General features: G+C 65.2%; 1 protein-coding gene across 1 annotated transcript in view; it reads right to left on the reverse strand.

Annotated features, from left to right (window-relative positions):
• Nucleotides 1-1,008: 1,008 nt before the first annotated feature.
• COL20A1 (collagen type XX alpha 1 chain) overlaps nucleotides 1,009-13,251 on the reverse strand; it is a 31,565-nt gene continuing 19,322 nt past the window's right edge. The window contains exons 20-38 of the mRNA XM_053199735.1: nucleotides 11,523-11,561; nucleotides 10,461-10,599; nucleotides 9,029-9,100; nucleotides 8,467-8,609; nucleotides 8,126-8,235; nucleotides 7,561-7,719; nucleotides 7,393-7,470; nucleotides 6,738-6,824; nucleotides 6,013-6,066; nucleotides 4,816-4,911; nucleotides 4,683-4,736; nucleotides 4,520-4,573; nucleotides 4,135-4,233; nucleotides 3,453-3,524; nucleotides 2,986-3,021; nucleotides 2,808-2,874; nucleotides 2,440-2,577; nucleotides 1,586-1,663; nucleotides 1,009-1,170 (exon numbers count right to left, since the gene is read on the reverse strand). Coding sequence (XP_053055710.1) covers nucleotides 1,145-1,170; nucleotides 1,586-1,663; nucleotides 2,440-2,577; nucleotides 2,808-2,874; nucleotides 2,986-3,021; nucleotides 3,453-3,524; nucleotides 4,135-4,233; nucleotides 4,520-4,573; nucleotides 4,683-4,736; nucleotides 4,816-4,911; nucleotides 6,013-6,066; nucleotides 6,738-6,824; nucleotides 7,393-7,470; nucleotides 7,561-7,719; nucleotides 8,126-8,235; nucleotides 8,467-8,609; nucleotides 9,029-9,100; nucleotides 10,461-10,599; nucleotides 11,523-11,561 — 1,601 coding nt within the window. The 3' untranslated portion in view covers nucleotides 1,009-1,144. The remainder of the gene's footprint in view (nucleotides 1,171-1,585; nucleotides 1,664-2,439; nucleotides 2,578-2,807; nucleotides 2,875-2,985; nucleotides 3,022-3,452; nucleotides 3,525-4,134; nucleotides 4,234-4,519; nucleotides 4,574-4,682; nucleotides 4,737-4,815; nucleotides 4,912-6,012; nucleotides 6,067-6,737; nucleotides 6,825-7,392; nucleotides 7,471-7,560; nucleotides 7,720-8,125; nucleotides 8,236-8,466; nucleotides 8,610-9,028; nucleotides 9,101-10,460; nucleotides 10,600-11,522; nucleotides 11,562-13,251) is intronic.

Raw genomic sequence — 13,251 nt, forward strand, 5'->3', positions numbered from 1 at the left:
CGGCCTCCCGCCTGCTCTCGCCACCTCCGTCTCAGCGCGCAATGATGAGGCCCTGACCCCACGGGGCTCTCTGAGCTCTTACCCACAGATCATGTACAACAGACTGTGAGTCCCATCAGTTCCTTGCTCAGAAGCCCTGGTGACCCGCTCCTGAGTCCAGACCACACACCCCTCCCCCATCCCCCACCCCCCTCCCCGTGCTACCCCCCAGGTCTGTCAGAGCCGACCTTGCTCCTGGCCCCGGGCTCAGCTGTCTCTGTCCCGGCCGCTCCGGCCTGTGTAGCCTCCTGCCGTTTCTGGGTGGTGCTGTGGGTTCAGGCCCCCCACGTGCTGTGCCCCTGCTGGAACCTTCTCCCATCTTCCACTCCCCACTTTGTTCCTGTCTCTGCGCAAATGTCACCTCGGAAGCTTATGTTGGCCTCTGCCTCTGAAGGAGGCCTGCCCCAAATTCTTCCCAGTTTAGAAAATGACATGGTGTTTGTAGGCCACAGCAGGTGAGGTTTCCAGGTAAGTAAGGGTCAGGGGCGGCCAGGGTGGTGCCCAGGCTGGTGGGCCGGAGAAGGGGGGTGCTGGCAGTGACAAGGCATGGGGCCAGGAGGTCAGGGTCCCCAGGGACTCAAGCACATGGGCGGCGAGCTGGACGCTATGTCGTTAGTGAGGGGATGCTACTAGGGAGAGAGGAGCCCCTGACACCGGCCCGGGAAGGTCACATCAGCGAGTGTTTGAGAGGGGGTTGGGCACCGATCTCCAAGCCCCCCCGGGTTACTCAATGCGGCTGAGAAACCTCGTCCTGGGCAGGGCCTGGACTGTGGGGGTGCCGGGGCACTGAGTCACAAGGTCACAGGAGGCTGCAGGGGCGGCGGGGCGGGGGGGGGGGGGTCCTTGAAGCCACGGAAGGATGGCAGCTTGTCTCTCTGAGGGTGGGGGTGGGGCGACTTGGACTTGACTGGGCAGGGACGGACTCCGGGTCCCAGGGACGCCCCTCCCTGCAGTGAGCAGGCCGCTCCCTTGCTGAGCACACTGCACTTTATCTGAGTATGGAAACAGTACAGAGGGAAGGCCCCCCACCCCCACCTTCTGCCTCCAGGCCCCTCCCGGGACTCGCTTTCCAGGCTCCTCCTGCAGGGTCCAGGGAGGGGCAGGGTCACTCCGGGCAGCACGGGGGCCGTCCTGGCAGGAGAGAGGGTGAACAGTCTGAGGGAGGTGGCAGCCAGCCGGACGGCAGCAGCCCCGCCCACCTGGCACCGAGGACCCGAGCCCCCAGGGTCCCCGTGCATCCAGCTGGGCCATGAGCCCCGGGCACGAACCTTTCCCCAGGATGCTGCTGCCAGGTGCCCCCGGCCCTGATCCTTTCGCCCACCCGATCCACCCTCCTGCCCTACTAACCCCTGACTGGGGCCTCCCTGGGCTCTCCTGGCTCCCCTCCACGTGTCTCCAGGTTTGCTGGGCCCCCCAAGGCCCAGGAACCCCCACTCGTGTTCTATCCCAAGCCGCTTCACTAGCTCCTGAGCCATCTGTCCGTGCTGCACCCCCACCTCCCAGCAGCCCCCCGGGAGCTCCTCCTCCCCAAAGGTGGGGGGCTCACCCATTCCACCCAGGGGTCCGGGAGGCTCACTCCCTTTCAGCCGAGGGCTGCTCCTCTGACCAAGGGCGCCAGGCTCACCTGAGCGGAAGGGGGTGTGCTGGAACCGGGGTGCGTGTGGTAACTGTCTCCCTTCTCAGGGACCCTGTTCTGACTGAGGGGAGGTGGGCACCCGACCCCAAGCAGGCACGTGTCGTTGGGTCAGTGGCCAAGGTTAACTGAGGGGGGCCTCGTGACGGCACCTACAGCCTTGTCCACGAGGCTGGGTACAAAGAAGGGTATTTATCCCAAAGGCAGTGTCTGGGGCACTCTGACGGACTGTGGGGGGCTTCCCGCAGGGGAGCCCCTCTCCCCTCCCAACGCCCAGCCCAGGGGGTGAGGCAGGACCCCGCGGTCCTGCCCATGGGGTGGCACCACAGCCCCACCCCATCCAGGCCCACGAGCTCTGTCTCCCCGGATCAGCCTCCCATCCATCTCGGCACCTGAGCCGTGACCAGCGCCACGGCCCCAGTCGGATGGACGAACGCGTGACAAGGTCATTAGACCAAGCCTCCTGCTGCATCAGAGCAAGGAGAGAGGGAGCACGTGGGAAGGACAGGAGGGAGGGGACGGCAGGGCAGGAGGTGGCCCTAATCTTGGGCTTCCCGGGAGGAAGGGGAAGGGGGCCCTCTGAGGACCCCGGGGAAACCAGGCTGCGTCCAGTCCTGCCTTAGCGACCTCTGTGTGGGCTCAGGGGCCCTGCCTCCGCACCCCGGCCCAGGGAGGGTGCAGGCGATGCCGGGGCCACACGGAACTCCCAGCCGGGGACTGGGAGGGAGCTGCAGTTGCCCCCACACCCCCCGCAAGGGGGCCAGTACCTCCGTCCTCAGGGTGGGGGCCGTCTCGTCCTCCTCTTCCAGGGAGCCAGGCCTCACCGTGAGAGCTGGGGTGTCCAAGGGCCTGCAAGATGGGCCTGGGGGGCCTGGCGCTCTCATGGTGGAACTTCAGCATGTGAGCTGGGGATAGGGGTGGAGGGGTGTCAGCAGGGGGGGGCGTGGGGCAGGGGGACTCCCCGCTCACTTCCCCCCGGGTTCACTGGGGCATGGCCCAGGAGAAGGGCTGCGTCAGGCTAGTGACAGGTGCCCGCGGTCCCTTCCGGCCCGGCTGGGGTGAGACAGAGGCCACACGGGGGTGGGGGTGGGGGTGGGGGGCTCTGGCGCCCTCGCGAGGAGGCCGCACCACTCACTCTGGATGGCAGACTCGCAGGCCTGGTTCACGAGCTGGTAGATGGTGGCCAGGGACTGCGGCTCCCCCTGCAGGGCAGATGGGCCGTGTGGCCAAGCGCCGTGCCCAGCGGCGTGGGGGCCAGTGCCTCCCGCACACCCCCAGGAAGCGCCTGGAGCTTGGACAGGGGCCTCACTCACCTTCTCTCCTCGCTCCCCTTTGGGCCCCGGCAGCCCCTGAAATAGAGGAAGAGGAGAAAAGCGGGTCAGCACAGAGAAGTCAACCTGCCTGGACCCTGTCCCGGGCCGGGTGAGGGCTGCATGCTGGGGGCCGCCGCTCCCGACTCTAGGGAGCTGGCAACGCAGAGTCCCCCGCAGCTGGGACACGGGCCCGGAAGCCAGCTGGGCCTTCCCGGGGCCTGCCTTCCTCCACCTCCCAGCTGAGCCCTTGCCTAGCTGTGGGACCAGTCCTGCCCCACACCCTGGGGCCCCCAGGCCCACCCTGTTCCCTGGCCGGTCCCATCTCGGGCTCCCTCCGCTGCAGATCAGTTCCAAACCCAAGCTCCCAAAGTGGCCCTGACTGGGCGGGAAGGAGGCATTTACTCAAATTTGCTCCCCCCGTCCCATCTTTGCTGAGCGGCTGGCCGGTAGGTGGGAAGGGGACTTACCGTGAGCCCCACAGGCCCCGGGAGTCCTCTCTGCCCTCCGGAGCCCCTGGCCCCCACCGTGCCCTGGAAGCCCTGCAGGGGTGCAGAGGGTGTGGCCGCAGCCCCCCACTGGAGGACGTGGGTCCTCCTCCCTCCAGCCTTGGCTCCCTGCGGACTGGGTCCCTGCCTCCTGCAGGCCAGGCCGGGCTTTCTCACCTGCCTCAGAGCTTGTCCAGGCTGAGTACCCAGGGCAGAGGCCCTCCCACCCCACCCCACTTGGCACTGGCCGTCCCGAGTGTGACCACTGTCACCCCCCACCCCAGGGACAGCTCCCCAGCACCGAGCCCAGCACAGACGCTGGAACCACAGGCTGGGGAGGGGAGGGGCCTCTGAGCGAGGCCTCGGAGAAGGAGAAGACGGCCCTGGTCATTTCCCCGCCGCCAGACTCACGCGTCCCCCCTCCCTCGGCCTACCCGGGAGCCCGGGCACTTTCCTGCCACGCGGACTGACAGTGACTGGGGCCGTGCTAACATGGCGTTTCCGACCTGCCCAGCGGAGGTGAGGAAGATCCTCGCCTGGAGCCGCCCCTGGGCACTCGCGCGCCCTGCGGAGCCCCACCAGGTTCCAGCCCAGGAGAGAGAGGCGTCCCCAGGTCACCTGCGGGGGCGGGGGCGGGGGCTGCAGCCACAGGGCAGGCTCTGACCTGTTCGGCCCTAGGAACTGGGGGGAGCCTCTCAGGAGGACCTACCCTCGGGCCCGGAGGTCCAGGCAGGCCAGCACTCCCCTCCAGACCCCTCATTCCCTGAAAACAGAGGACAGGGCAGGCTAGGGCAGGGGGTGGCCTGGTGCCCCCACACGCCCCTCCCGCGGTGGCCCACGTCACCCCCACGGACAGAACCCAGCACCCAAGGACCCACACCTGTGAGCGGGGGGCAAGGCCAGCCAAGCTCAGGGCCTGCCCCCAGCCCCTGGCAGTGACCACCCTCCCCTCCCCGCTGGGGAGGCCCCTGCCCCCACAGTCTCTATCTGAGATCCACCCCCACTCCCCCCCCCCCACCGCCCCACCCCACCACAGGCTTCTCTCCCACCTTAGGTCCCTGGAGGCCGACCTTCCCGGGAGGGCCCTGGTGACCAGGATGGCCCTAGAAGGAACAGAGACAGCTGGCCAGGCTGAGGCCCCATCCCAGAGACCCAGGTCCCCAGCCCATGCCCTCCCTGCCCACACACCCGGAGGGCGTCTGATCCCACTACCTGCAAGCCCGGGGCTCCGTGGTCCCCCTTCTCTCCTTTGACCCCTGGCGGACCCTGGAGAGGAAAGGGACTCAGTCTGTCCCAGAGGAGGGCGGAGGCAGCCGGGGGGAGGGGGAGGGGAGGCAGCACCTACCACAGGCCCCTGCACGGTTCGGCCCTGGGTCCCTGGCGACCCCTGCTGACCCCCAGGACCCTCAGGTCCCGTCTGTCCAGGTGGCCCGGGCTCTCCCTGCAGACACAGGCGAGGGAGGGGCTAAGAAGGCCTCCACCCTGCCCTCAGTGGCCCCCCTGGCCCTCCAGCTGACCATGGCAGCCAGACCCAGCCCTACAGAGACGCCCTCCCCTCACCGCCCACCCCGGGAGGGGTCCTGCTGGGACCTGCTCGACAGCCGGGGACGGACCCCGGCCACTTCTCCGGGTCACAGAGCCAGTGACCCCGTTCTCCCTTCCTGACCGGGAGGGGTACAGAAAGCCCTGTGGCAGAGCCGACCTGGACAGGCCAGTCAGAGCTCTGACGCCCCAGCACTAGGCTCCGTCCTCGCTGGAGTGTGCCACCAGATCCCTAAGGGCCAGGGACAAACTCTCTTTCCACTGTTTGAGATTCCAGGGCAAAATCAATGCTTTCAAAGAATTTTTGTGAATTTAGCATATAAGTGTACCAAACTCCCTAAAGAAAACTGCAGACATTCTCATGTCTGAATATCAATGAGAAAATCCTAAGTAAGACGTCAGCAAACAGAACCCTGCAGCACACAAACGAGTGACAAGTACTCGGTTTAACGGGTACAGGAAGAGTTCAGTGTCAGGAATGTGCTAAAATCATTCGCCAAACTAAGAGCTCCAGGAAAGAGAATTATTTGGCTGTCCAGCTGAGGCAGCACCAGATCTTAATATCCACCCTTGATTTTCTAAATCTCCTAATAAACAGGAACACCCAGAGGTGACTGTCACACAACAAAACCTATCTGTCCCCGCGCCAGCTCCACACCAGCGGGGGGCAAACCGGTCACAACGCAGATCACAGACATGTGGCTAACGTCCATAATCTGTCGAGTGCTCCCAAGAATTAATACGAAAAATAACCCAGCGGCAAGGATTCCAAGGACATTTGTCAAGGGGAAAACTCCAGCAAATTCCAGCAACTCCCACAGGGTGTTGGAGCTCCTGTAGGAGAAATGCCAACACACTTCACCTGTCAGATTGCTCAAGGTCAATGACGTTCGCGATTTCTGGGGTCGGGGGTGGGAAACCGGCCCCTCACTGGGGAGGGCACTTTGCTTCTGGCTGTGGGGCTCCACCCTCCGGCCCCACAGGACCCCCCACAACTCACCCTGGGGCCTGGGAAGCCCTGTTCTCCCGGGACTCCGTTCCTTCCGGGGAGGCCCTACCAGGACACAGACCGGGCTGAGCTTCCGCGGCGCCCACCCGAGGGCCCCGCAGCACTGCCCCCCGGGGACTACAGTCCCCCAGTTCAGGTGGGGGAGGGGAGGGGTCTTCCAGGGCCAGGCCTAGCCCGCCCTCCCCGCCGCCCCCCGCCGCCCACAGCCGCCGGGTACGCCAGACCAGTTCTGGCAGGTCTCCGTTCAAATTGCGGCCCCTGCCGGTGCGGTCCGTGGACGGCCAGGCCAGAGCCCGTGCGCTTGAGCGACGCTCCCGCCACACGGGCCCCGGAACCTCGGGGCTGGCAGGGGTGCGGGCCCCGCCCCACGGTGGGGGTCCCACAGCCGGAGCGCACCTGGGACGGAGGCCGCCCACATGGCTGCGACTCACTGCCAGGCCACATCGCACCCACTGGCCACCACCAGCACGGTGCCGCAGACTGACTGGGCCCCCCCCCCCCCCCCCGCCCCACAGGGTCGGCTCAGGGGAGGGAAGCAGAGGGAAGGAGAGGCTGGCTGGAAGGGGTCTCACGAGGCAGGGGGATGGGGCCGCTGGGGGGCTCGTGAGAACATCCCATCTTGGCGCAGGCTGGCTCGGCTGCTTGGCGGCGTGAGTGAGGGGACAGCGGGCTTTGCCAGGAGCCCAGATCACCCGGGGAGCCGATGATGGACTCACCGGAGGTCCCTGGGGCCCCGGGGGCCCAGGGGTCTGCGAGGAACAGGTACAAGAGGAAGAGAAGGCAGGGCAGGTCTCTCCATCCTTCTGGGAGGAAGGAGACCCCACTCATTAAGTGGACCCCCACCTGTTCTTGTCTGACCTAGAGCTCGGACAGCCAGACAGCTGGGTTCCAGGACGCCGGGGAGGCCAGGAGTGAGGGGCGGGGAGCTGGTCCCCGCCACATTGCTGCTGGCTGCCCTGCACGGGCCCTCTCCCAGTCCCTCCCAATCCCCAGCATGCCCAAGCCCCGTGTGGGTACAGTGTGAGGAACCCTGCCCACATCTTCATGGTGCAGAGGCTGCCCGAGTCCCTCTGGCTTTGCTGGATGAGCCCCTTCCTTTCTGGCCAGCTGTCTACACCCCAACTGCGCCCACAGAGAAGGGAAGTGGCCCCCGAGTACACAGCAGTGGCCACCCCCGCAGCTGGCGGCTTCCTGACGCACTCCAGCCTGCCTTGGCCTCCGGGGTCTCTTGCATTCAGCTGCCCAGGGCTCTGGCTCTGACCAGAGGCCACCTCCTCCAGGAAGGCTGCCCTGCTTTCTCCTGGTGCCGTGCTGATGCGCCTCCTGTCTACCCCCAGACTCTGCGCCCTTGGCAGGCACTGGCCCACCTACCGACGCAGGGAGCTCACAGCACATGTCTTCCTCCGCCCAGGAGTCATTGCACACAATCTGCAGTGTCTGGAGCTGGAACTATAATGCAAAGCAGGGTCAGCCAGATACGGTTGTGGTCTCTGTGGCCCCCCCTCCAGCCCGGTGCAGCAGGACGAAGCCCATGCTCACCGTGGCTGAACTGCTCCGGGGCCCGCGGGCCTTGGCCAACCGTCCCAGCATGACGAAGCCAGTAACAGGTGGGCTGCCTGCCTCCCCCATGGGCCTCTCAGCCACCTTCCGGCAGTCCACATAGAGCCTGACCTTGGAGCGGCCCACAGCCACATGCACCTGCCAGAGAGACACCACCAGGGGTTCCCCCTGCAGCCCCGGCGGGGGTGAGCACCCATCTGTGCCCGCAAGGCCAGGCCAGATGGGGAAGAAAGAGCCCATTTACCTGGGGGTCAGGATCCTGACTCCATCCTGGGTCGAATGGGACACCCCCTCACTGGGCCTCAGTTTCCCCTTTGTATAATGGAGCAAACTACACGTGTCGCAGACCCCTCCCAGGGATTCCTGGGACCCGGGAAGGGTTGGGATGCTCTCTGACCCAAACTAAGGCAACTGTCATAGAGGGGATCAGAGGGACAGAGGCTTGGACAGGACAAGATGACTTTCGAGGAAAGTGGGAGGAAGTGGGGGGCAGCGGACGGTCTTAGAGGACATGCACTTCGGTCTTTCGGGAAACTTCCAGCACCTTGTGGAAGCTTCCAAAGAATATCCTCCTCACTTCGGGCAGGTCAAAGGTGACCTCTTGCAAGGTGGCCCTGGGGTCGTGGTTGAAGTAGGTCAGAGACTTCCTGCCGGCTGCAAGGGAGGGGTGAGGGACATGTGAGACCCCCCCAAACAGAACAGGACGGCCCCACGACATGGCAGCATGCAAAGTCAAATGCACCCCAAGCCTCGGGGACCCGAGCTACAGACATGGCCCCTGTTTGGGATTCCTGCTTCCCGGTGACGGTGGCCCCCCGCCTGGCTTGGAGGCAGGGTTTCTCAGGACCCACAGCCCTGGGCCCACCGCCCTGCCTCTGGACTGACCATCCAGCAAGACCCCCAGGACGGGCTGGGAGTGCTCGGCCGTCATCTGCCACAGCGCAAAGGTCTCGCGGGGTGTCTCGGGCAGCAGACGCAGGAGGAAGACAACCGTGTGTTCCGGTGGGAGGGCGGCCAGGTGGACGTCACTGTTGGGACACAGGCGGGGGCCGCTGCAGGCCTGGGAGGAGACGGGGTCCCGCCATGCAGAGACTGCAGAGAGGGTTCTGTGATGGCGCTGGGCCCCTCCTGTCTCCATTCCCCAACAGTAACAAGGGGTATACAAGGGACAGAAGTGCCCCTGGGCTGGTGGGGGCTCAACAAGACGGGCCCTGCGGACGCAGCCCGCAGCCCCCTGTGCCCTGAGGCCTGGCCGGGATGGAAGGCCCTGACACAGCCAGTGTTCACGACAATCCTGGGCAGGGTCCGCCAAGACCCCATTCTCCAGGGTCTCTGCGTGGGTGGAGAGGAGGCAGGTCAAGGAGGTTCAGCAGGAGGGTCTCTGGGCCCATTCCCCGGGGTCAGGAGCCCACAGGCAGCCCTGCCCTCAGGAGTCGCTCCCACTGACCTGAGCTTGTTGGGAGGGGAGTGTTCAGAGGGGTTCTGTGCCAGTGCTGGGGCTCCCAGGGCATGCTGAGGGCTGGGGAGGGCAGGGAACAGGGTGTGATCACCCAGTGAAACTGTTCCTAGAGGCCTCCAGCCTTGTTTTTTGCCCATGATTTGCTCTTAGGATAACCAAGAGCCCCAAAGACCCAGCCCTGCCCATTCCTGTGGTTCTTTAAGTAAACTGACCCCAGGGCCTTGGCACAGGCTGTTCCTTCTTCCTGAGTGCGCTTCCTTTCCCCATTGTCTCCCTGCCCTTACTTGTTTGCCACTTTCTTGGGGAGTCTTCCCGATCCCATTACAGGGAGGGACACTTTCTACACTTAGGAGCCCAGAGCCCCATTTGTGGCAGCGATCATGTGGGCGGGGGGCACCTGTGCTGGGTGACCTCACCTGGGGTGGATGATCACATCTGGAGTGGGGGCCACCCCAGCAGAAACATCTGCCCCCACCTCTTGGGCTGTGAGCTCCAGAGGGCAGACAAACATGAAGCGCCCAGCGTGAGGGCCCTGGGACAAGGCTGTCATTTGCAGAAAAGGGGTAAATCACAGGAGAGCTGCCCCCACAGTGATTAACAACGGTGGTGGCCTCCAGGGAGGGTTTGCTCTGAGAGTCGGAGCGTAAGCCTCGGGCTTGAGCCCCACACTAGAGCTTGGGCGGGAGGAAAAGCCAGGCTTCGGCCACCCACACAAACGTGAAACCTGTATGCCGCCTAAAGGAGAAGTTAACACAGGAACAGATCGGGGCCTGGGTGGCACAGGGAAGCCATGAGTTCAGGGGTGAGGCCGCGGCCGTGCCTGCTGCACCTGCTGTGCCCGCCGGACTGGGGAGAAAGTCCTGAATCTTAGCAGCATTGGCCGAGTTTTGCAAAATTACCTATTTTGTATTTTTCAAATTTCCATTACAAAGCACACGACTGCGTGGACGATTTACAACATTCTAACTTAAGAAGAGGTTTTGCTGTGTGTGTCACAGTTGCGATTTTGATTCAAGATCTCTCCACAAGCAGGGGAGGGCGGCTGTTAGACGTCAGGAATCACGCGGCCTTTTTCGTGCTCACATAGCAGCCGCTTGCTAAAACCAGGCATCTGCCTGACCGGAGCCCACACGGGAGGCAGGGCTTCCCAAGGAGACAAATGGGGGCCACTGTGCGGAAGTCTGCAAGTCTGATCGATGCCTGGGCCACACGGAACAGGACCCACTCGTGGCCTCATTCCACCCATGCAAGATTTGTTCAGTTGGAAAACCCTGCTCGCCGGGGGTGGGGGGGGTGGGGGGGTGGGGGGACGTCCGTCTGGTTGGCTCCGGGGGACCGAGCGGCAGGACCTCCCCAGGACCCACCCCCACTGTGCAGCTGCCCCCCATCTCGGGCCGCGGTCCGTCCCCTGTCCTCCCACCTGGCCCGGCGCGTCAGCTGGGCATCCTTGAAGAGTGTGAAGGTCCTGGCGCGGCCGAATGCCGAGGGCTCCATGGCGATGCCGCGGATGGACGCATACTCCTTTTCCACCAGACCAAAGGCCGCCATGAGGTCAAAGCCTGGGACAGGCAGCAGCACCAGGGGACGATCAGAGACGAAAGGTGAGGGCCGGAGGGGCAGGACACAAAGAGAAGGCAGCAGGAGTCAGGGGAGAGGAGAGGAGACGCAAAGACAGGACGCCCATCGACGGGAGGAAGGTGATCAGGGGGCCCACAGGGGGATGCGTACTCGGGGCGCCCACCCGCTGGCCTCCCCCTCTGGTGCACAGCCCCCGACCTCCCGGCAGAGGCGAGGGTGCACAGGGGTGGGTCACACCGCCCGCCCCAGCCCGGCGGGCTCCCAGCGTCTGCACCTTCTGTGACGCTAAGGGCACAAAGTGAAGGGGAAATCTTATTTGCTGGGTGCTCAGCATGGCCACAGGCCTGGGGCAGGAGCGGGGGCAGGACAGAGAAGCCTCAGCGCCCCGCCAGGAGTGGCCCCGCCTCGCAGCTCATGGTGGCCCCCGAGGGACGCTCGGCCCTGGAGACACAGGCCTCCACCGCCCCCGCTCTGCACGCCTGTGCCTGACCACAGGTGGCTCTCACGTCGGCCCCGAGTCTGGGAGCATCTCAGACCCACGAAGCACTAAAGACGCTGTGTGAGCCCCGTGCTCGGCCCCTCACCCGGCTCGAGTCAGCAGAGAGCCTCGAGGAGGCCACACAGGACCCAGGGCTTTGTCTGTCCTGCCGTGTCCCAGCTGTGACCGTGGACAGGCCTCAGCAACCTCGATGGTGAGGCAGGAATAAAGCTCTGGCCAGCCTCATCCCCACTCTCCCCTGCACAGGTGAGACTGGGGCCTCCAATGACCACAGGACCTTGTTTCTTGTCACTGCCCCTTCGTGGCGGGTGGGGTCCCAGGCCACCCTCCTCAGACAGTTGTGAGAGGAGGGGGGGGACAGGTGGGGGGTGTGGAGGGTCAGCTGTCACACAAGGGCAGGCCTACCTGAGAGGGAGCCATCTGGGCTGAGGGCGGGGCAGGCTGCTGGGAGGCAACAAGGAGTCGGTCAGGGCCAGGCTGGCACGAGGCCCCGCCCCACCTGGGGAGCGCCCTGCCCTGAAGTCCACAGATGCCCTGGAGATGCTGGTCTTCAGCCTGTGGTCTCCACGCCTCAGGGAAGGATGGACATGATGTCCCGCTCCCTCGGGGACCTCACTTCCACCCCCTGCAAGACAGCACGCACCCAGGGGTGCTCCCACTGGGCACCAAACCCTGAGGGTACTGGCCACCCGATGTGCCCCAGGTGGCAGGGCCAGGGAGACGGACACACCGACCTGGGGACACCTCAACTGGGGGACATGCCTGGGGACAGGCTGACCTGGGGACATGCTGACCTGGGGTCATGCTGACCTGGGGACACCTCGACTGGGGGACATGCCAACCTGGGGACAGGCTGACCTGGGGACATGCCGACCTGGGGACACGACTGGGGGACATGCCAACCTGGGGACAGGCTGACCTGGGGACATGCCGACCTGGGGTCATGCCGACCTGAGGACACCTCGACTGGGGGACATGCTAACCTGGGGTCATGCCGACCTGGGGACACCTCGACCTGGGGACACGCTGACCCAGGGACACAGCGGCCAGGTCCCTGGCTGTGTAGGGTTCCTCCGCTGCCAGGGGCACAGTGGGTGCTTAGAAGTTGTTCACGAGCCAGTAAAGGCACCACTGAGTAGGGAGACCCCCATCCCCAGAGGCATTCAAGCCAAAACTAGATGGCCCTACAGAGGGGACAGAGGGAGACTGGAGTGGCCCAGCTGAGTGGCCTCAGTGGGCCCTCTGCTCTGCAGTGTGTGATCCGGTGTCCTCAGCTGGTCCTGCCTGTGGGTGGCCATCCCCCAGGGCCGACTGAGGCCACATCCCTGTACTCCGTGCATCGAGGGAGGCCAGCCCAGGCCCCTCGCCTGCCCTGTCTATGAGGTACAGCCAGCTTGCCCGGGACTCCTGCCGGGCTGGACGCTACCTGCACCCCCAGACGCAGAGATGGGACAATTATGAGCCCGTTCCCCAGCTTTGAGCATTACTGGCAAGGTTCCAACCAGGAGCCCCCAGCCACATCAGCCTGCATGCATTGCATTGACCGGCATGGTCCTAACCCCTGGGTTGGTGTTTGCACTGTCCAATGGGGGCAGGTTCCATGAGAACCCTGATTGCCCTTCTGTTAGTTCAGCAGTGCTCGGCACAGCCTGGGGCAGGACTCCAGCAAGGAGGCCCACGGGTTCTAGGCTCCCAGGGGCCTGGCTGGGTGTGAGGGTCTAGGGTCTTGGCTGGGGCCTGGCTGGGTGTGAGGGTCAGGGGCCTGGCTGAGGCCTGGCTGGGTCTGGGGTCCTGGCTGGGGCCTGGCTGGGTGTGAGGGTCAGGGGTCTGGCTGGGTCTGGGGTCTTGGCTGGGGCCTGGCTGGGTGTGAGGGTTGGGGGCCTGGCTGGGGCCTGGCTGGGTGTGAGGGTCAGGGGCCTGGCTGGGTCTGGGGTCCTGGCTGGGGCCTGGCTGGGTGTGAGGGTCTGGGGCCCAGCTGGGGCCTGGCTGGGTCTGGGGTGGTGGCTGGGGCCTGGCTGGGTCTGGGGTCTTGGCTGGGGTTTGGCTGGGTGTGAGGGTTGGGGTCCTGGCTGGGGCCTGGTTGGGTGTGAGGGTCGGGGGCCTGGCTGGGGCCTGGCTGGGTCTGGGGTCCTGG

This window comes from Acinonyx jubatus, chromosome A3, assembly GCF_027475565.1.
Source record: "Acinonyx jubatus isolate Ajub_Pintada_27869175 chromosome A3, VMU_Ajub_asm_v1.0, whole genome shotgun sequence".
Taxonomy (NCBI): Eukaryota; Metazoa; Chordata; class Mammalia; order Carnivora; family Felidae; genus Acinonyx; species Acinonyx jubatus.